Source organism: Anomaloglossus baeobatrachus, chromosome 12, assembly GCF_048569485.1.
Source record: "Anomaloglossus baeobatrachus isolate aAnoBae1 chromosome 12, aAnoBae1.hap1, whole genome shotgun sequence".
NCBI lineage: Eukaryota > Metazoa > Chordata > Amphibia > Anura > Aromobatidae > Anomaloglossus > Anomaloglossus baeobatrachus.
The window spans coordinates 23,576,888-23,596,927 of NC_134364.1; the positions used below are offsets into that span (position 1 = coordinate 23,576,888).

Sequence of the window (20,040 nt, forward strand, 5' to 3'; positions counted from 1 at the left end):
GCACAGGGTGTGTGTGTGTGTGTTAGCTGAGGCTGCACAGGGTGTGTGTGTGTGTGTTAGCTGAGGCTGCACAGGGTGTGTGTGTGTGTGTTAGCTGAGGCTGCACAGGGTGTGTGTGTGTGTGTTAGCTGAGGCTGCACAGGGTGTGTGTGTGTGTGTTAGCTGAGGCTGCACAGGGTGTGTGTGTGTGTGTTAGCTGAGGCTGCACAGGGTGTGTGTGTGTGTGTTAGCTGAGGCTGCACAGGGTGTGTGTGTGTGTGTTAGCTGAGGCTGCACAGGGTGTGTGTGTGTGTGTTAGCTGAGGCTGCACAGGGGGTGTGTGTGTGTTAGCTGAGGCTGCACAGGGGGTGTGTGTGTGTTAGCTGAGGCTGCACAGGGGTGTGTGTGTGTTAGCTGAGGCTGCACAGGGGGTGTGTGTGTGTTAGCTGAGGCTGCACAGGGGGTGTGTGTGTGTTAGCTGAGGCTGCACAGGGGTGTGTGTGTGTTAGCTGAGGCTGCACAGGGGGTGTGTGTGTGTTAGCTGAGGCTGCACAGGGGTGTGTGTGTGTGTTAGCTGAGGCTGCACAGGGGTGTGTGTGTGTTAGCTGAGGCTGCACAGGGGGTGTGTGTGTGTTAGCTGAGGCTGCACAGGGGTGTGTGTGTGTTAGCTGAGGCTGCACAGGGGGTGTGTGTGTGTTAGCTGAGGCTGCACAGGGGGTGTGTGTGTGTTAGCTGAGGCTGCACAGGGGTGTGTGTGTGTTAGCTGAGGCTGCACAGGGGTGTGTGTGTGTTAGCTGAGGCTGCACAGGGGGTGTGTGTGTGTTAGCTGAGGCTGCACAGGGGGTGTGTGTGTGTTAGCTGAGGCTGCACAGGGGGTGTGTGTGTGTTAGCTGAGGCTGCACAGGGGTGTGTGTGTGTTAGCTGAGGCTGCACAGGGGGTGTGTGTGTGTTAGCTGAGGCTGCACAGGGGGTGTGTGTGTGTTAGCTGAGGCTGCACAGGGGTGTGTGTGTTAGCTGAGGCTGCACAGGGGGTGTGTGTGTGTTAGCTGAGGCTGCACAGGGGGTGTGTGTGTGTTAGCTGAGGCTGCACAGGGGGTGTGTGTGTGTTAGCTGAGGCTGCACAGGGGGTGTGTGTGTGTTAGCTGAGGCTGCACAGGGGTGTGTGTGTGTTAGCTGAGGCTGCACAGGGGGTGTGTGTGTGTTAGCTGAGGCTGCACAGGGGGTGTGTGTGTGTTAGCTGAGGCTGCACAGGGGGTGTGTGTGTGTTAGCTGAGGCTGCACAGGGGGTGTGTGTGTGTTAGCTGAGGCTGCACAGGGGTGTGTGTGTGTTAGCTGAGGCTGCACAGGGGGTGTGTGTGTGTTAGCTGAGGCTGCACAGGGGGTGTGTGTGTGTTAGCTGAGGCTGCACAGGGGGTGTGTGTGTGTTAGCTGAGGCTGCACAGGGGTGTGTGTGTGTTAGCTGAGGCTGCACAGGGGGTGTGTGTGTGTTAGCTGAGGCTGCACAGGGGTGTGTGTGTGTTAGCTGAGGCTGCACAGGGTGTGTGTGTTAGCTGAGGCTGCACAGGGGTGTGTGTGTGTTAGCTGAGGCTGCACAGGGGTTGTGTGTGTGTTAGCTGAGGCTGCACAGGGGTGTGTGTGTGTGTTAGCTGAGGCTGCACAGGGGGTGTGTGTGTGTTAGCTGAGGCTGCACAGGGGGTGTGTGTGTGTTAGCTGAGGCTGCACAGGGTGTGTGTGTGTGTGTTAGCTGAGGCTGCACAGGGGTGTGTGTGTGTGTTAGCTGAGGCTGCACAGGGTGTGTGTGTGTGTTAGCTGAGGCTGCACAGGGGTGTGTGTGTGTGTTAGCTGAGGCTGCACAGGGTGTGTGTGTGTGTGTTAGCTGAGGCTGCACAGGGTGTGTGTGTGTGTGTTAGCTGAGGCTGCACAGGGTGTGTGTGTGTGTGTTAGCTGAGGCTGCACAGGGTGTGTGTGTGTGTGTTAGCTGAGGCTGCACAGGGTGTGTGTGTGTGTGTTAGCTGAGGCTGCACAGGGTGTGTGTGTGTGTGTTAGCTGAGGCTGCACAGGGTGTGTGTGTGTGTGTTAGCTGAGGCTGCACAGGGTGTGTGTGTGTGTGTTAGCTGAGGCTGCACAGGGTGTGTGTGTGTGTTAGCTGAGGCTGCACAGGGTGTGTGTGTGTGTGTTAGCTGAGGCTGCACAGGGTGTGTGTGTGTGTGTTAGCTGAGGCTGCACAGGGGTGTGTGTGTGTGTGTTAGCTGAGGCTGCACAGGGTGTGTGTGTGTGTGTTAGCTGAGGCTGCACAGGGTGTGTGTGTGTGTGTTAGCTGAGGCTGCACAGGGTGTGTGTGTGTGTGTTAGCTGAGGCTGCACAGGGTGTGTGTGTGTGTGTTAGCTGAGGCTGCACAGGGGTGTGTGTGTGTGTTAGCTGAGGCTGCACAGGGTGTGTGTGTGTGTGTTAGCTGAGGCTGCACAGGGTGTGTGTGTGTGTGTTAGCTGAGGCTGCACAGGGTGTGTGTGTGTGTGTTAGCTGAGGCTGCACAGGGTGTGTGTGTGTGTGTTAGCTGAGGCTGCACAGGGTGTGTGTGTGTGTGTTAGCTGAGGCTGCACAGGGTGTGTGTGTGTGTGTTAGCTGAGGCTGCACAGGGTGTGTGTGTGTGTGTTAGCTGAGGCTGCACAGGGTGTGTGTGTGTGTGTTAGCTGAGGCTGCACAGGGTGTGTGTGTGTGTGTTAGCTGAGGCTGCACAGGGTGTGTGTGTGTGTGTTAGCTGAGGCTGCACAGGGTGTGTGTGTGTGTGTTAGCTGAGGCTGCACAGGTGTGTGTGTGTGTGTTAGCTGAGGCTGCACAGGGTGTGTGTGTGTGTGTTAGCTGAGGCTGCACAGGGTGTGTGTGTGTGTGTTAGCTGAGGCTGCACAGGGTGTGTGTGTGTGTGTTAGCTGAGGCTGCACAGGGTGTGTGTGTGTGTGTTAGCTGAGGCTGCACAGGGTGTGTGTGTGTGTGTTAGCTGAGGCTGCACAGGGTGTGTGTGTGTGTGTTAGCTGAGGCTGCACAGGGTGTGTGTGTGTGTGTTAGCTGAGGCTGCACAGGGTGTGTGTGTGTGTGTTAGCTGAGGCTGCACAGGGTGTGTGTGTGTGTGTTAGCTGAGGCTGCACAGGGTGTGTGTGTGTGTGTTAGCTGAGGCTGCACAGGGTGTGTGTGTGTGTGTTAGCTGAGGCTGCACAGGGTGTGTGTGTGTGTTAGCTGAGGCTGCACAGGGTGTGTGTGTGTGTGTTAGCTGAGGCTGCACAGGGTGTGTGTGTGTGTTAGCTGAGGCTGCACAGGGTGTGTGTGTGTGTGTTAGCTGAGGCTGCACAGGGTGTGTGTGTGTGTGTTAGCTGAGGCTGCACAGGGTGTGTGTGTGTGTGTTAGCTGAGGCTGCACAGGGTGTGTGTGTGTGTGTGTGTTAGCTGAGGCTGCACAGGGTGTGTGTGTGTGTGTTAGCTGAGGCTGCACAGGGTGTGTGTGTGTGTGTTAGCTGAGGCTGCACAGGGTGTGTGTGTGTGTGTTAGCTGAGGCTGCACAGGGTGTGTGTGTGTGTGTTAGCTGAGGCTGCACAGGGTGTGTGTGTGTGTGTTAGCTGAGGCTGCACAGGGTGTGTGTGTGTGTGTTAGCTGAGGCTGCACAGGGTGTGTGTGTGTGTGTTAGCTGAGGCTGCACAGGGTGTGTGTGTGTGTGTTAGCTGAGGCTGCACAGGGTGTGTGTGTGTGTGTTAGCTGAGGCTGCACAGGGTGTGTGTGTGTGTGTTAGCTGAGGCTGCACAGGGTGTGTGTGTGTGTGTTAGCTGAGGCTGCACAGGGTGTGTGTGTGTGTGTTAGCTGAGGCTGCACAGGGTGTGTGTGTGTGTGTTAGCTGAGGCTGCACAGGGTGTGTGTGTGTGTGTTAGCTGAGGCTGCACAGGGTGTGTGTGTGTGTGTTAGCTGAGGCTGCACAGGGTGTGTGTGTGTGTGTTAGCTGAGGCTGCACAGGGTGTGTGTGTGTGTGTTAGCTGAGGCTGCACAGGGTGTGTGTGTGTGTGTTAGCTGAGGCTGCACAGGGTGTGTGTGTGTGTGTTAGCTGAGGCTGCACAGGGTGTGTGTGTGTGTGTTAGCTGAGGCTGCACAGGGTGTGTGTGTGTGTGTTAGCTGAGGCTGCACAGGGTGTGTGTGTGTGTGTTAGCTGAGGCTGCACAGGGTGTGTGTGTGTGTGTTAGCTGAGGCTGCACAGGGTGTGTGTGTGTGTGTTAGCTGAGGCTGCACAGGGTGTGTGTGTGTGTGTTAGCTGAGGCTGCACAGGGTGTGTGTGTGTGTGTTAGCTGAGGCTGCACAGGGTGTGTGTGTGTGTGTTAGCTGAGGCTGCACAGGGTGTGTGTGTGTGTGTTAGCTGAGGCTGCACAGGGTGTGTGTGTGTGTGTTAGCTGAGGCTGCACAGGGTGTGTGTGTGTGTGTTAGCTGAGGCTGCACAGGGTGTGTGTGTGTGTGTTAGCTGAGGCTGCACAGGGTGTGTGTGTGTGTGTTAGCTGAGGCTGCACAGGGTGTGTGTGTGTGTGTTAGCTGAGGCTGCACAGGGTGTGTGTGTGTGTTAGCTGAGGCTGCACAGGGTGTGTGTGTGTGTGTTAGCTGAGGCTGCACAGGGTGTGTGTGTGTGTGTTAGCTGAGGCTGCACAGGGTGTGTGTGTGTGTGTTAGCTGAGGCTGCACAGGGTGTGTGTGTGTGTGTTAGCTGAGGCTGCACAGGGTGTGTGTGTGTGTGTTAGCTGAGGCTGCACAGGGTGTGTGTGTGTGTGTTAGCTGAGGCTGCACAGGGTGTGTGTGTGTGTGTTAGCTGAGGCTGCACAGGGTGTGTGTGTGTGTGTTAGCTGAGGCTGCACAGGGTGTGTGTGTGTGTGTTAGCTGAGGCTGCACAGGGTGTGTGTGTGTGTGTTAGCTGAGGCTGCACAGGGTGTGTGTGTGTGTGTTAGCTGAGGCTGCACAGGGTGTGTGTGTGTGTGTTAGCTGAGGCTGCACAGGGTGTGTGTGTGTGTGTTAGCTGAGGCTGCACAGGGTGTGTGTGTGTGTGTTAGCTGAGGCTGCACAGGGTGTGTGTGTGTGTGTTAGCTGAGGCTGCACAGGGTGTGTGTGTGTGTGTTAGCTGAGGCTGCACAGGGTGTGTGTGTGTGTGTTAGCTGAGGCTGCACAGGGTGTGTGTGTGTGTGTTAGCTGAGGCTGCACAGGGTGTGTGTGTGTGTGTTAGCTGAGGCTGCACAGGGTGTGTGTGTGTGTGTTAGCTGAGGCTGCACAGGGTGTGTGTGTGTGTGTTAGCTGAGGCTGCACAGGGTGTGTGTGTGTGTGTTAGCTGAGGCTGCACAGGGTGTGTGTGTGTGTGTTAGCTGAGGCTGCACAGGGTGTGTGTGTGTGTGTTAGCTGAGGCTGCACAGGGTGTGTGTGTGTGTGTTAGCTGAGGCTGCACAGGGTGTGTGTGTGTGTGTTAGCTGAGGCTGCACAGGGTGTGTGTGTGTGTGTTAGCTGAGGCTGCACAGGGTGTGTGTGTGTGTGTTAGCTGAGGCTGCACAGGGTGTGTGTGTGTGTGTTAGCTGAGGCTGCACAGGGTGTGTGTGTGTGTGTTAGCTGAGGCTGCACAGGGTGTGTGTGTGTGTGTTAGCTGAGGCTGCACAGGGTGTGTGTGTGTGTGTTAGCTGAGGCTGCACAGGGTGTGTGTGTGTGTGTTAGCTGAGGCTGCACAGGGTGTGTGTGTGTGTGTTAGCTGAGGCTGCACAGGGTGTGTGTGTGTGTGTTAGCTGAGGCTGCACAGGGTGTGTGTGTGTGTGTTAGCTGAGGCTGCACAGGGTGTGTGTGTGTGTGTTAGCTGAGGCTGCACAGGGTGTGTGTGTGTGTGTTAGCTGAGGCTGCACAGGGTGTGTGTGTGTGTGTTAGCTGAGGCTGCACAGGGTGTGTGTGTGTGTGTTAGCTGAGGCTGCACAGGGTGTGTGTGTGTGTGTTAGCTGAGGCTGCACAGGGTGTGTGTGTGTGTTAGCTGAGGCTGCACAGGGTGTGTGTGTGTGTTAGCTGAGGCTGCACAGGGTGTGTGTGTGTGTGTTAGCTGAGGCTGCACAGGGTGTGTGTGTGTGTGTTAGCTGAGGCTGCACAGGGTGTGTGTGTGTGTGTTAGCTGAGGCTGCACAGGGTGTGTGTGTGTGTGTTAGCTGAGGCTGCACAGGGTGTGTGTGTGTGTGTTAGCTGAGGCTGCACAGGGTGTGTGTGTGTGTTAGCTGAGGCTGCACAGGGTGTGTGTGTGTGTGTTAGCTGAGGCTGCACAGGGTGTGTGTGTGTGTGTTAGCTGAGGCTGCACAGGGTGTGTGTGTGTGTGTTAGCTGAGGCTGCACAGGGTGTGTGTGTGTGTGTTAGCTGAGGCTGCACAGGGTGTGTGTGTGTGTGTTAGCTGAGGCTGCACAGGGTGTGTGTGTGTGTGTTAGCTGAGGCTGCACAGGGTGTGTGTGTGTTAGCTGAGGCTGCACAGGGTGTGTGTGTGTGTGTTAGCTGAGGCTGCACAGGGTGTGTGTGTGTGTGTTAGCTGAGGCTGCACAGGGTGTGTGTGTGTGTGTTAGCTGAGGCTGCACAGGGTGTGTGTGTGTGTGTTAGCTGAGGCTGCACAGGGTGTGTGTGTGTTAGCTGAGGCTGCACAGGGTGTGTGTGTGTTAGCTGAGGCTGCACAGGGTGTGTGTGTGTGTTAGCTGAGGCTGCACAGGGTGTGTGTGTGTTAGCTGAGGCTGCACAGGGTGTGTGTGTGTGTTAGCTGAGGCTGCACAGGGTGTGTGTGTGTGTGTTAGCTGAGGCTGCACAGGGTGTGTGTGTGTGTTAGCTGAGGCTGCACAGGGGGTGTGTGTGTTAGCTGAGGCTGCACAGGGTGTGTGTGTTAGCTGAGGCTGCACAGGGTGTGTGTGTGTTAGCTGAGGCTGCACAGGGTGTGTGTGTTAGCTGAGGCTGCACAGGGGTGTGTGTGTTAGCTGAGGCTGCACAGGGTGTGTGTGTGTGTTAGCTGAGGCTGCACAGGGTGTGTGTGTGTAGCTGAGGCTGCACAGGGTGTGTGTGTTAGCTGAGGCTGCACAGGGTGTGTGTGTGTGTTAGCTGAGGCTGCACAGGGGTGTGTGTGTGTTAGCTGAGGCTGCACAGGGGTGTGTGTGTGTTAGCTGAGGCTGCACAGGGTGTGTGTGTGTTAGCTGAGGCTGCACAGGGTGTGTGTTAGCTGAGGCTGCACAGGGTGTGTGTGTTAGCTGAGGCTGCACAGGGTGTGTGTGTGTTAGCTGAGGCTGCACAGGGGTGTGTGTGTGTTAGCTGAGGCTGCACAGGGGTGTGTGTGTTAGCTGAGGCTGCACAGGGGTGTGTGTGTTAGCTGAGGCTGCACAGGGTGTGTGTGTGTGTTAGCTGAGGCTGCACAGGGTGTGTGTGTGTTAGCTGAGGCTGCACAGGGGTGTGTGTGTTAGCTGAGGCTGCACAGGGTGTGTGTGTGTTAGCTGAGGCTGCACAGGGTGTGTGTGTGTTAGCTGAGGCTGCACAGGGTGTGTGTGTGTTAGCTGAGGCTGCACAGGGTGTGTGTGTGTGTTAGCTGAGGCTGCACAGGGTGTGTGTGTGTGTTAGCTGAGGCTGCACAGGGTGTGTGTGTGTGTTAGCTGAGGCTGCACAGGGTGTGTGTGTGTGTGTTAGCTGAGGCTGCACAGGGTGTGTGTGTGTGTTAGCTGAGGCTGCACAGGGTGTGTGTGTTAGCTGAGGCTGCACAGGGTGTGTGTGTTAGCTGAGGCTGCACAGGGTGGTGTGTGTGTTAGCTGAGGCTGCACAGGGGTGTGTGTGTGTTAGCTGAGGCTGCACAGGGTGTGTGTGTGTGTGTTAGCTGAGGCTGCACAGGGTGTGTGAGGTGTGTGTGTTAGCTGAGGCTGCACAGGGTGTGTGTGTTAGCTGAGGCTGCACAGGGTGTGTGTGTGTTAGCTGAGGCTGCACAGGGTGTGTGTGTGTGTTAGCTGAGGCTGCACAGGGTGTGTGTGTGTGTGTTAGCTGAGGCTGCACAGGGGTGTGTGTGTTAGCTGAGGCTGCACAGGGTGTGTGTGTTAGCTGAGGCTGCACAGGGTGTGTGTGTGTTAGCTGAGGCTGCACAGGGTGTGTGTGTGTGTTAGCTGAGGCTGCACAGGGTGTGTGTGTGTGTGTTAGCTGAGGCTGCACAGGGTGTGTGTGTGTGTGTTAGCTGAGGCTGCACAGGGTGTGTGTGTGTGTGTTAGCTGAGGCTGCACAGGGTGTGTGTGTGTGTGTTAGCTGAGGCTGCACAGGGTGTGTGTGTGTGTGTTAGCTGAGGCTGCACAGGGTGTGTGTGTGTGTGTTAGCTGAGGCTGCACAGGGTGTGTGTGTGTGTGTTAGCTGAGGCTGCACAGGGTGTGTGTGTGTGTGTTAGCTGAGGCTGCACAGGGTGTGTGTGTGTGTGTTAGCTGAGGCTGCACAGGGTGTGTGTGTGTGTGTTAGCTGAGGCTGCACAGGGTGTGTGTGTGTGTGTTAGCTGAGGCTGCACAGGGTGTGTGTGTGTGTGTTAGCTGAGGCTGCACAGGGTGTGTGTGTGTGTGTTAGCTGAGGCTGCACAGGGTGTGTGTGTGTGTGTTAGCTGAGGCTGCACAGGGTGTGTGTGTGTGTGTTAGCTGAGGCTGCACAGGGTGTGTGTGTGTGTGTTAGCTGAGGCTGCACAGGGTGTGTGTGTGTGTGTTAGCTGAGGCTGCACAGGGTGTGTGTGTGTGTGTTAGCTGAGGCTGCACAGGGTGTGTGTGTGTGTGTTAGCTGAGGCTGCACAGGGTGTGTGTGTGTGTGTTAGCTGAGGCTGCACAGGGTGTGTGTGTGTGTGTTAGCTGAGGCTGCACAGGGTGTGTGTGTGTGTGTTAGCTGAGGCTGCACAGGGTGTGTGTGTGTGTGTTAGCTGAGGCTGCACAGGGTGTGTGTGTGTGTGTTAGCTGAGGCTGCACAGGGTGTGTGTGTGTGTGTTAGCTGAGGCTGCACAGGGTGTGTGTGTGTGTGTTAGCTGAGGCTGCACAGGGTGTGTGTGTGTGTGTTAGCTGAGGCTGCACAGGGTGTGTGTGTGTGTGTTAGCTGAGGCTGCACAGGGTGTGTGTGTGTGTGTTAGCTGAGGCTGCACAGGGTGTGTGTGTGTGTGTTAGCTGAGGCTGCACAGGGTGTGTGTGTGTGTGTTAGCTGAGGCTGCACAGGGTGTGTGTGTGTGTGTTAGCTGAGGCTGCACAGGGTGTGTGTGTGTGTGTTAGCTGAGGCTGCACAGGGTGTGTGTGTGTGTGTTAGCTGAGGCTGCACAGGGTGTGTGTGTGTGTGTTAGCTGAGGCTGCACAGGGTGTGTGTGTGTGTGTTAGCTGAGGCTGCACAGGGTGTGTGTGTGTGTGTTAGCTGAGGCTGCACAGGGTGTGTGTGTGTGTGTTAGCTGAGGCTGCACAGGGTGTGTGTGTGTGTGTTAGCTGAGGCTGCACAGGGTGTGTGTGTGTGTGTTAGCTGAGGCTGCACAGGGTGTGTGTGTGTGTGTTAGCTGAGGCTGCACAGGGTGTGTGTGTGTGTGTTAGCTGAGGCTGCACAGGGTGTGTGTGTGTGTGTTAGCTGAGGCTGCACAGGGTGTGTGTGTGTGTGTTAGCTGAGGCTGCACAGGGTGTGTGTGTGTGTGTTAGCTGAGGCTGCACAGGGTGTGTGTGTGTGTGTTAGCTGAGGCTGCACAGGGTGTGTGTGTGTGTGTTAGCTGAGGCTGCACAGGGTGTGTGTGTGTGTGTTAGCTGAGGCTGCACAGGGTGTGTGTGTGTGTGTTAGCTGAGGCTGCACAGGGTGTGTGTGTGTGTGTTAGCTGAGGCTGCACAGGGTGTGTGTGTGTGTGTTAGCTGAGGCTGCACAGGGTGTGTGTGTGTGTGTTAGCTGAGGCTGCACAGGGTGTGTGTGTGTGTGTTAGCTGAGGCTGCACAGGGTGTGTGTGTGTGTGTTAGCTGAGGCTGCACAGGGTGTGTGTGTGTGTGTTAGCTGAGGCTGCACAGGGTGTGTGTGTGTGTGTTAGCTGAGGCTGCACAGGGTGTGTGTGTGTGTGTTAGCTGAGGCTGCACAGGGTGTGTGTGTGTGTGTTAGCTGAGGCTGCACAGGGTGTGTGTGTGTGTGTTAGCTGAGGCTGCACAGGGTGTGTGTGTGTGTGTTAGCTGAGGCTGCACAGGGTGTGTGTGTGTGTGTTAGCTGAGGCTGCACAGGGTGTGTGTGTGTGTGTTAGCTGAGGCTGCACAGGGTGTGTGTGTGTGTGTTAGCTGAGGCTGCACAGGGTGTGTGTGGTGTGTGTTAGCTGAGGCTGCACAGGGTGTGTGTGTGTGTGTTAGCTGAGGCTGCACAGGGTGTGTGTGTGTGTGTTAGCTGAGGCTGCACAGGGTGTGTGTGTGTGTGTTAGCTGAGGCTGCACAGGGTGTGTGTGTGTGTGTTAGCTGAGGCTGCACAGGGTGTGTGTGTGTGTGTTAGCTGAGGCTGCACAGGGTGTGTGTGTGTGTGTTAGCTGAGGCTGCACAGGGTGTGTGTGTGTGTGTTAGCTGAGGCTGCACAGGGTGTGTGTGTGTGTGTTAGCTGAGGCTGCACAGGGTGTGTGTGTGTGTGTTAGCTGAGGCTGCACAGGGTGTGTGTGTGTGTGTTAGCTGAGGCTGCACAGGGTGTGTGTGTGTGTGTTAGCTGAGGCTGCACAGGGTGTGTGTGTGTGTGTTAGCTGAGGCTGCACAGGGTGTGTGTGTGTGTGTTAGCTGAGGCTGCACAGGGTGTGTGTGTGTGTGTTAGCTGAGGCTGCACAGGGTGTGTGTGTGTGTGTTAGCTGAGGCTGCACAGGGTGTGTGTGTGTGTGTTAGCTGAGGCTGCACAGGGTGTGTGTGTGTGTGTTAGCTGAGGCTGCACAGGGTGTGTGTGTGTGTGTTAGCTGAGGCTGCACAGGGTGTGTGTGTGTGTGTTAGCTGAGGCTGCACAGGGTGTGTGTGTGTGTGTTAGCTGAGGCTGCACAGGGTGTGTGTGTGTGTGTTAGCTGAGGCTGCACAGGGTGTGTGTGTGTGTGTTAGCTGAGGCTGCACAGGGTGTGTGTGTGTGTGTTAGCTGAGGCTGCACAGGGTGTGTGTGTGTGTGTTAGCTGAGGCTGCACAGGGTGTGTGTGTGTGTGTTAGCTGAGGCTGCACAGGGTGTGTGTGTGTGTGTTAGCTGAGGCTGCACAGGGTGTGTGTGTGTGTGTTAGCTGAGGCTGCACAGGGTGTGTGTGTGTGTGTTAGCTGAGGCTGCACAGGGTGTGTGTGTGTGTGTTAGCTGAGGCTGCACAGGGTGTGTGTGTGTGTGTTAGCTGAGGCTGCACAGGGTGTGTGTGTGTGTGTTAGCTGAGGCTGCACAGGGTGTGTGTGTGTGTGTTAGCTGAGGCTGCACAGGGTGTGTGTGTGTGTGTTAGCTGAGGCTGCACAGGGTGTGTGTGTGTGTGTTAGCTGAGGCTGCACAGGGTGTGTGTGTGTGTGTTAGCTGAGGCTGCACAGGGTGTGTGTGTGTGTGTTAGCTGAGGCTGCACAGGGTGTGTGTGTGTGTGTTAGCTGAGGCTGCACAGGGTGTGTGTGTGTGTGTTAGCTGAGGCTGCACAGGGTGTGTGTGTGTGTGTTAGCTGAGGCTGCACAGGGTGTGTGTGTGTGTGTTAGCTGAGGCTGCACAGGGTGTGTGTGTGTGTGTTAGCTGAGGCTGCACAGGGTGTGTGTGTGTGTGTTAGCTGAGGCTGCACAGGGTGTGTGTGTGTGTGTTAGCTGAGGCTGCACAGGGTGTGTGTGTGTGTGTTAGCTGAGGCTGCACAGGGTGTGTGTGTGTGTGTTAGCTGAGGCTGCACAGGGTGTGTGTGTGTGTGTTAGCTGAGGCTGCACAGGGTGTGTGTGTGTGTGTTAGCTGAGGCTGCACAGGGTGTGTGTGTGTGTGTTAGCTGAGGCTGCACAGGGTGTGTGTGTGTGTGTTAGCTGAGGCTGCACAGGGTGTGTGTGTGTGTGTTAGCTGAGGCTGCACAGGGTGTGTGTGTGTGTGTTAGCTGAGGCTGCACAGGGTGTGTGTGTGTGTGTTAGCTGAGGCTGCACAGGGTGTGTGTGTGTGTGTTAGCTGAGGCTGCACAGGGTGTGTGTGTGTGTGTTAGCTGAGGCTGCACAGGGTGTGTGTGTGTGTGTTAGCTGAGGCTGCACAGGGTGTGTGTGTGTGTGTTAGCTGAGGCTGCACAGGGTGTGTGTGTGTGTGTTAGCTGAGGCTGCACAGGGTGTGTGTGTGTGTGTTAGCTGAGGCTGCACAGGGTGTGTGTGTGTGTGTTAGCTGAGGCTGCACAGGGTGTGTGTGTGTGTGTTAGCTGAGGCTGCACAGGGTGTGTGTGTGTGTGTTAGCTGAGGCTGCACAGGGTGTGTGTGTGTGTGTTAGCTGAGGCTGCACAGGGTGTGTGTGTGTGTGTTAGCTGAGGCTGCACAGGGTGTGTGTGTGTGTGTTAGCTGAGGCTGCACAGGGTGTGTGTGTGTGTGTTAGCTGAGGCTGCACAGGGTGTGTGTGTGTGTGTTAGCTGAGGCTGCACAGGGTGTGTGTGTGTGTGTTAGCTGAGGCTGCACAGGGTGTGTGTGTGTGTGTTAGCTGAGGCTGCACAGGGTGTGTGTGTGTGTGTTAGCTGAGGCTGCACAGGGTGTGTGTGTGTGTGTTAGCTGAGGCTGCACAGGGTGTGTGTGTGTGTGTTAGCTGAGGCTGCACAGGGTGTGTGTGTGTGTGTTAGCTGAGGCTGCACAGGGTGTGTGTGTGTGTGTTAGCTGAGGCTGCACAGGGTGTGTGTGTGTGTGTTAGCTGAGGCTGCACAGGGTGTGTGTGTGTGTGTTAGCTGAGGCTGCACAGGGTGTGTGTGTGTGTGTTAGCTGAGGCTGCACAGGGTGTGTGTGTGTGTGTTAGCTGAGGCTGCACAGGGTGTGTGTGTGTGTGTTAGCTGAGGCTGCACAGGGTGTGTGTGTGTGTGTTAGCTGAGGCTGCACAGGGTGTGTGTGTGTGTGTTAGCTGAGGCTGCACAGGGTGTGTGTGTGTGTGTTAGCTGAGGCTGCACAGGGTGTGTGTGTGTGTGTTAGCTGAGGCTGCACAGGGTGTGTGTGTGTGTGTTAGCTGAGGCTGCACAGGGTGTGTGTGTGTGTGTTAGCTGAGGCTGCACAGGGTGTGTGTGTGTGTGTTAGCTGAGGCTGCACAGGGTGTGTGTGTGTGTGTTAGCTGAGGCTGCACAGGGTGTGTGTGTGTGTGTTAGCTGAGGCTGCACAGGGTGTGTGTGTGTGTGTTAGCTGAGGCTGCACAGGGTGTGTGTGTGTGTGTTAGCTGAGGCTGCACAGGGTGTGTGTGTGTGTGTTAGCTGAGGCTGCACAGGGTGTGTGTGTGTGTGTTAGCTGAGGCTGCACAGGGTGTGTGTGTGTGTGTTAGCTGAGGCTGCACAGGGTGTGTGTGTGTGTGTTAGCTGAGGCTGCACAGGGTGTGTGTGTGTGTGTTAGCTGAGGCTGCACAGGGTGTGTGTGTGTGTGTTAGCTGAGGCTGCACAGGGTGTGTGTGTGTGTGTTAGCTGAGGCTGCACAGGGTGTGTGTGTGTGTGTTAGCTGAGGCTGCACAGGGTGTGTGTGTGTGTGTTAGCTGAGGCTGCACAGGGTGTGTGTGTGTGTGTTAGCTGAGGCTGCACAGGGTGTGTGTGTGTGTGTTAGCTGAGGCTGCACAGGGTGTGTGTGTGTGTTAGCTGAGGCTGCACAGGGTGTGTGTGTGTTAGCTGAGGCTGCACAGGGTGTGTGTGTGTTAGCTGAGGCTGCACAGGGTGTGTGTGTGTTAGCTGAGGCTGCACAGGGTGTGTGTGTGTTAGCTGAGGCTGCACAGGGTGTGTGTGTGTTAGCTGAGGCTGCACAGGGTGTGTGTGTGTTAGCTGAGGCTGCACAGGGTGTGTGTGTGTTAGCTGAGGCTGCACAGGGTGTGTGTGTGTTAGCTGAGGCTGCACAGGGTGTGTGTGTGTTAGCTGAGGCTGCACAGGGTGTGTGTGTGTTAGCTGAGGCTGCACAGGGTGTGTGTGTGTTAGCTGAGGCTGCACAGGGTGTGTGTGTGTTAGCTGAGGCTGCACAGGGTGTGTGTGTGTTAGCTGAGGCTGCACAGGGTGTGTGTGTGTTAGCTGAGGCTGCACAGGGTGTGTGTGTGTTAGCTGAGGCTGCACAGGGTGTGTGTGTGTTAGCTGAGGCTGCACAGGGTGTGTGTGTGTTAGCTGAGGCTGCACAGGGTGTGTGTGTGTTAGCTGAGGCTGCACAGGGTGTGTGTGTGTTAGCTGAGGCTGCACAGGGTGTGTGTGTGTTAGCTGAGGCTGCACAGGGTGTGTGTGTGTTAGCTGAGGCTGCACAGGGTGTGTGTGTGTTAGCTGAGGCTGCACAGGGTGTGTGTGTGTTAGCTGAGGCTGCACAGGGTGTGTGTGTTAGCTGAGGCTGCACAGGGTGTGTGTGTTAGCTGAGGCTGCACAGGGTGTGTGTGTTAGCTGAGGCTGCACAGGGTGTGTGTGTTAGCTGAGGCTGCACAGGGTGTGTGTGTGTGTTAGCTGAGGCTGCACAGGGTGTGTGTGTGTGTTAGCTGAGGCTGCACAGGGTGTGTGTGTGTGTTAGCTGAGGCTGCACAGGGTGTGTGTGTGTGTGTGTTAGCTGAGGCTGCACAGGGTGTGTGTGTGTGTGTGTTAGCTGAGGCTGCACAGGGTGTGTGTGTGTGTGTGTTAGCTGAGGCTGCACAGGGTGTGTGTGTGTGTGTGTTAGCTGAGGCTGCACAGGGTGTGTGTGTGTGTGTGTTAGCTGAGGCTGCACAGGGTGTGTGTGTGTGTGTGTTAGCTGAGGCTGCACAGGGTGTGTGTGTGTGTGTGTTAGCTGAGGCTGCACAGGGTGTGTGTGTGTGTGTGTTAGCTGAGGCTGCACAGGGTGTGTGTGTGTGTGTGTTAGCTGAGGCTGCACAGGGTGTGTGTGTGTGTGTGTTAGCTGAGGCTGCACAGGGTGTGTGTGTGTGTGTGTTAGCTGAGGCTGCACAGGGTGTGTGTGTGTGTGTGTTAGCTGAGGCTGCACAGGGTGTGTGTGTGTGTGTGTTAGCTGAGGCTGCACAGGGTGTGTGTGTGTGTGTGTGTGTGTGATTACTACAAGAAGACATGCATGGGGCACATTACTACAAGATGTTGGCCAAAATTACTATGCAGTGCTTATTTTAAATTAAACTGTATTACTTACAAAAAATGTGTGATATGTATGTGTGTGTGTGTGTATATATGTATGTACCACTACCAATGTCACTTCGTCCTAAAAAGAATGCGGCCCCTCAAATTATTTTTTTTCTGTGTGCGGCCCATACACCCAGCTGAGTTTGAGACCCCTGTAGTAGATAGATAAATAGACAAATAGATAGAAGATAGAAGAATAGAGGGATAGATAGGGGACAGACCGCTGCATTTCTCCCGAGCGGTAGTGAGTTCACATTACCGGCCGTGGGAAATGCCCTGTAATTACCTCTGCTGTCTCGTTGCGAGGCTGCATTCATTCAGCGCTGTGTGTCAGTCGCGTCTGGATGCCAGCATCGCAGGACGTGGATTACGCCGGAGCTCTGTGTTTCGGGGGGGTTAATAAAAGGGTGAACGAGGAGGCTTATTTGTGTTTTATTTAAAATAAAGGATTTTTCGGTGTTTTTTTTTCACTTACGGGTTGATCATGTCAGCTGTTTCAGACGCTGCCATGATCAAGCCTGGACTTAGTGGCGGCGATCCGCCGCCATTAACTCCTTATTACCCTGTCTGCCACCGCATCACGGCAACAGGAAGAGTCGGGGACACTCAGGTACTGCCGCATAATGGATGCGACAGTCCCGGGGCAGCTGCGGGCTGATATTCTCGGCTGCGGGATGGGGAGGGCATTAACCCTGGCCCTCGCCCTCCCCAGCCTGAGAATACCGGGCCGCCGCTGTGTGCTTACCTCGGCTGGACGGTAAAAATACAGCGGAGTCCACGTGCTTTTTTTTTTTTTCTATATTTCCGTTTGATTTCTATGTGTATTCTGTCTGTGTGTGAGTGCAATCTCTGTGTATATTTTGTCTGTGATCTCTGTGTGTTACTCTCTGCTTTGCTTCCTCTTCCTGTCATAATGACATCACTTCCCTGCAAACCGCAGGTCAGTGCTGAGCATTACCGCAGGTAAACCGCGAAATACCGTAGGGAATAACGCAGGAAAACGCAATGAACCGCACAGAATTTGCCTGCGTTATTCTCTGCGGGATTTCACGATTACATTGCAGTCAATGTAGTGAAATGCCGCAGCGACGTGCGGAAAAGAAGTGACATGCAATTGTTTTTGCTGCGGGAATCCCGCAGCAAAACATGCAGCTGTCAAAATCCGCATAGTGCGCGCAGCATTTTTTTTCCCCATAGGTTTTGCTGGTGATTCACTGCAGAGATGTTATGAACATAACATGCAGGAAATCCGCGGCAAAAACCGTCAAGTGCGCACAGGGCCTTAGGCTATGTGCCCACGGGACTCTGTATCTGCGGATTTTTCTGCATCAAAATCCGCAGCTTTCCCCCGAAATCCGCACCTCTTCATAGGTGCGGATTTGATGCGGATTTTGTTGCGGATTTTGCGTTTTTTTTTCTTCAATTGAATAGGCAAAATCCGCACGAAAATACGCAACAATTGACATGCAGATTTTTCCGCACGAAAATTCGCACGATTTCCGCTGCGGAAAAAATCCGCAGCGTGGGCACCGCATATCCCAAATGCCATAGAAATGGCTGGGGAGTAGCTGTGCTGCAGATTTCTGGAAAATCCGCGACTTTTCCGCGAGAAATCCGCGGCAAAATCTGCGCATTTTCCGCAGCGTGGGCACATAGCCTTAGAGTCCATGTCACTTAAATAATCCATCCCTGACACCAACTTCCTGACACCTTGACATCAACAAGTAGGGTTAGTGACATCCAGGCCCTATCTTAGTTCCACCATTACTCTTATACTATTAGGATAAGGTGTCTTGAAACCTGCCCCTCCTTGCCTCCTGATGGTAATTCATGATTTTCATAATTCGAAAGGGATGGTTCTTCCATCCTTTTTTGATAGTCTGAAAGATCAGGAAGAGGAGTGGGCATTGCCTGGACGTAAGCAGTTACCTTATGGAATTATTGAATGCAGAAGAGGCAGGTCCCGTTTTCTTTCAGGATAATGGCTAAGAGCTCAAAGCTTCTAAATCCACTTCATGGGTGGATCAGAGAAGCCAATTCTTCGCCTACTCGGCTCGTGGTAGGTATGTGCCTGCAGGTCTGAAAGCTCACTGCATGTGGGCAATTATGTCTCCTGGGCTGAAAAATCGTATGTCACCATTGAGCAGCTTGTAAGGGGCCACATGGTCTTCACCTTCCACTTGCTATAAGCACTATAGGTTGGCCTTTTCCTTACTGGCTTCACCTGGGGAGATCGGTTCTGTAATCTGTAGTTTTTCCCCTTTGGAAAATTCTTCTATGTAATTCTCTCATGGTGCTGTCATGGGTGCTGGAAAAATACGTAATTACTTACCGGTAATGTGTTTTTTCTGAACCCATGACAGCACCCTTATATTCCCTCCCTGCATGTGGATAAATTGGCAGTGTTTTAGCTGCACGTGGTTAATGTTGGTGCTGGTTTATGTTATAACATTGTTTCTTCCTGAGGTCCTTTCATGCTCTGTAACCAACTGATGCGGGGAGAGGTACCGCCCCTTTTTATTCTGGAGGTTTTCTGTCCTTGAAGGGCGGATCCCCTCTCTCGTGGTGCTGTCATGGGTTCAGAAAAAAACACATTACCGGTAAGTAATTACGTATTTGTGTTTGTTTGTTTTTTTTCATGTAAAAAAGAAAAAGGCATAAGGCCTTACCCAAATTATTGCAGAGACCTTGAGCCCTACAAATACCACCCCAAGTAGTATATTCAGCAAATGGTCTGAAAAACGTGTGCACTTATCAAGCAAGATATGGCAGCTGTAAGCACAGAATGTAAAATATAGTTGTGTAAATGCTCCTTTTATAAGAATTTTCCTTTAGGTTAAAGAACATCTGTTCTCCAAAATGAAAAATGCATTTAACACGGCCCATGTCGTCTAAGTAATATATTCTATTTTCAGCAGTATAATTTTGTGTACACGTTCCACGAGAACATGGCCCACTGTCATGCAGCACGTGGAGGCACCAGAGAATCGCTGTCCAGATGATGAAGCCATGACTCGAGAAAAGCTGCTCCGGTCTCATCACAGCACGTTCACTTTTACCTTCTCATTTCTGTCTGAATGTTTAGTAGATGGTGAATGCTCTCAGGTTTCCTTTCCTGTTTATTGGTTCTTATATGAATTCATGTTTCTCTTCTTTGTGATAATAAATTGAATAAAGCTGCAGCTGAGACAGTCCTGAAACCAATCAATTTAGTTTTCATTTTTGTTAATGCACAGTCTGTTTTTGTTTTTGGTTGTTTTTTTTTTTTTGCACAAGTTTTCTATATTATTTTTTTTCTCTCGATGGAAAAGTTGTAGATAATTACTTGTTTTTGCGAGTTATGGGTGTGTTCATACGAGTGTAGGACTCGCACAATTATCGGATCGTATCACCTGGCAGAGCCACACACTCTTCAGACATGAGTGTGTCAGCTGCATAGAAACGCATGCAGCCGACCTGCTTCTGTCAGGAGAGTCCGGCCATGCCGGGTGATGAGATCCGATAATTGTGCGAGTCATACACTCGTGTGACCAAACCCTATAGGGATAAATGCAAAGGAGATGTGGTGATTTACTGAAGTGGCCTAAACACTCACTTTCTTGTATAACAGAGAGATACTGTTCCATAAATGGAGCGGTGGTGGGTCGTGTGGAAACTGCTTTATTTTTGTGACATTTTAGTTTGTGGTCATCCCTCTACAGCCCAGTAAATTAGCATCTATGGGGTAGGTTAGAACTGTGAATGTCAGACATCTTTACTGTTCTTGCCCATTTCTGATTATTGGATCTTTTCATGTCCCTGATGAAGCATGTCATGACAATAGTGAAATGTACGTTGGGGTGTCTACCTTAGGGGGATTTTTCTGCATCTGTGCCATAGACATGTCTGCATCTGCTAACTCATAGGTAGGAGCTTCTTTATTCATGATTGTTGCTATTCTATGTATGTGATAGGGCTTATGCTCATAAGAGATCTGTGTATGCCATGATTGATATTTATTGGATATAACTACATATGATTTGCATACTTTATATTTTATGCATGTATTCCCTTTTCTGTACCCATGTTATCCTGATATTAATTGTTGTTTTCTGTACAATTACCATTTTGGTTTTGTTAAATCTTATTGTGATGATGAAATAGGTCTTTTTACATCTATGGCAATGTGTGCTGTCTCCTGCATCTAGCTACCTCCTTTTATATAGGAAATGGCACTATGCAATTATTTATGCAATTTTTTACTACTTTTTGTGGTTAAATAAAATGTATTTTTGAGCAGTATAAACTCTTAGAGTTTTTTTTTTTTTTCTTTTGGTGTTTTTTTTTTTTTTTCCATGCACTAATGAGTTGGAAGATCAAACTTGTATGACAGGATGCCTTTAGTTATTAACCATTATTTAGTTTGTCCACCCATAAATACTTTATTAACCCCTTCACGACCGGCCGATTTTTCGCCATTCTTTTTCTGAGAGACTTAACTTTTTTCTTTTTCAGTCAATATAGTCATGTGAGGGCTCATTTTTTGCATAACGAGCTGTACTTTTAAATTAAACCATAGGTTTTACCATATAGTGTACTCGAATACAGCAAAAAAAATTCCAAATGCAGAAAAATTGCAAAAAAGTGTGATGGCACTATTGTTTTTGAGATATTTTCACTGTGTTCACTGTATGGTAAAACGTGTGTGTGTGTGTGTGTGTTATGCCTCAGGTCAGTCACCTTCATACCAAACATGTATAGGTTTACTTTTATATAAGGGGTTAAAAAAAATTCGGAAGTTTGTCTGAAAGTGGCGCACGTTTTACGCCATATTT

General features: G+C 52.9%; 1 protein-coding gene across 3 annotated transcripts in view; it reads left to right on the forward strand.

Moving 5' to 3' along the window:
- CDKN3 (cyclin dependent kinase inhibitor 3) overlaps positions 1-19,454 on the forward strand; it is a 104,079-nt gene extending 84,625 nt beyond the window's left edge. The window contains exon 6 of one of the 3 annotated variants that reach the window (XM_075329557.1): positions 18,142-19,454. In XM_075329557.1, the coding sequence (XP_075185672.1) occupies positions 18,142-18,397 (256 nt within the window). In that variant the 3' untranslated portion in view covers positions 18,398-19,454. The remainder of the gene's footprint in view (positions 1-18,141) is intronic. The other 2 variants (XM_075329558.1, XM_075329556.1) reach the window with 2 other exon arrangements.
- The last annotated feature ends 586 nt before the right edge of the window (positions 19,455-20,040 follow it).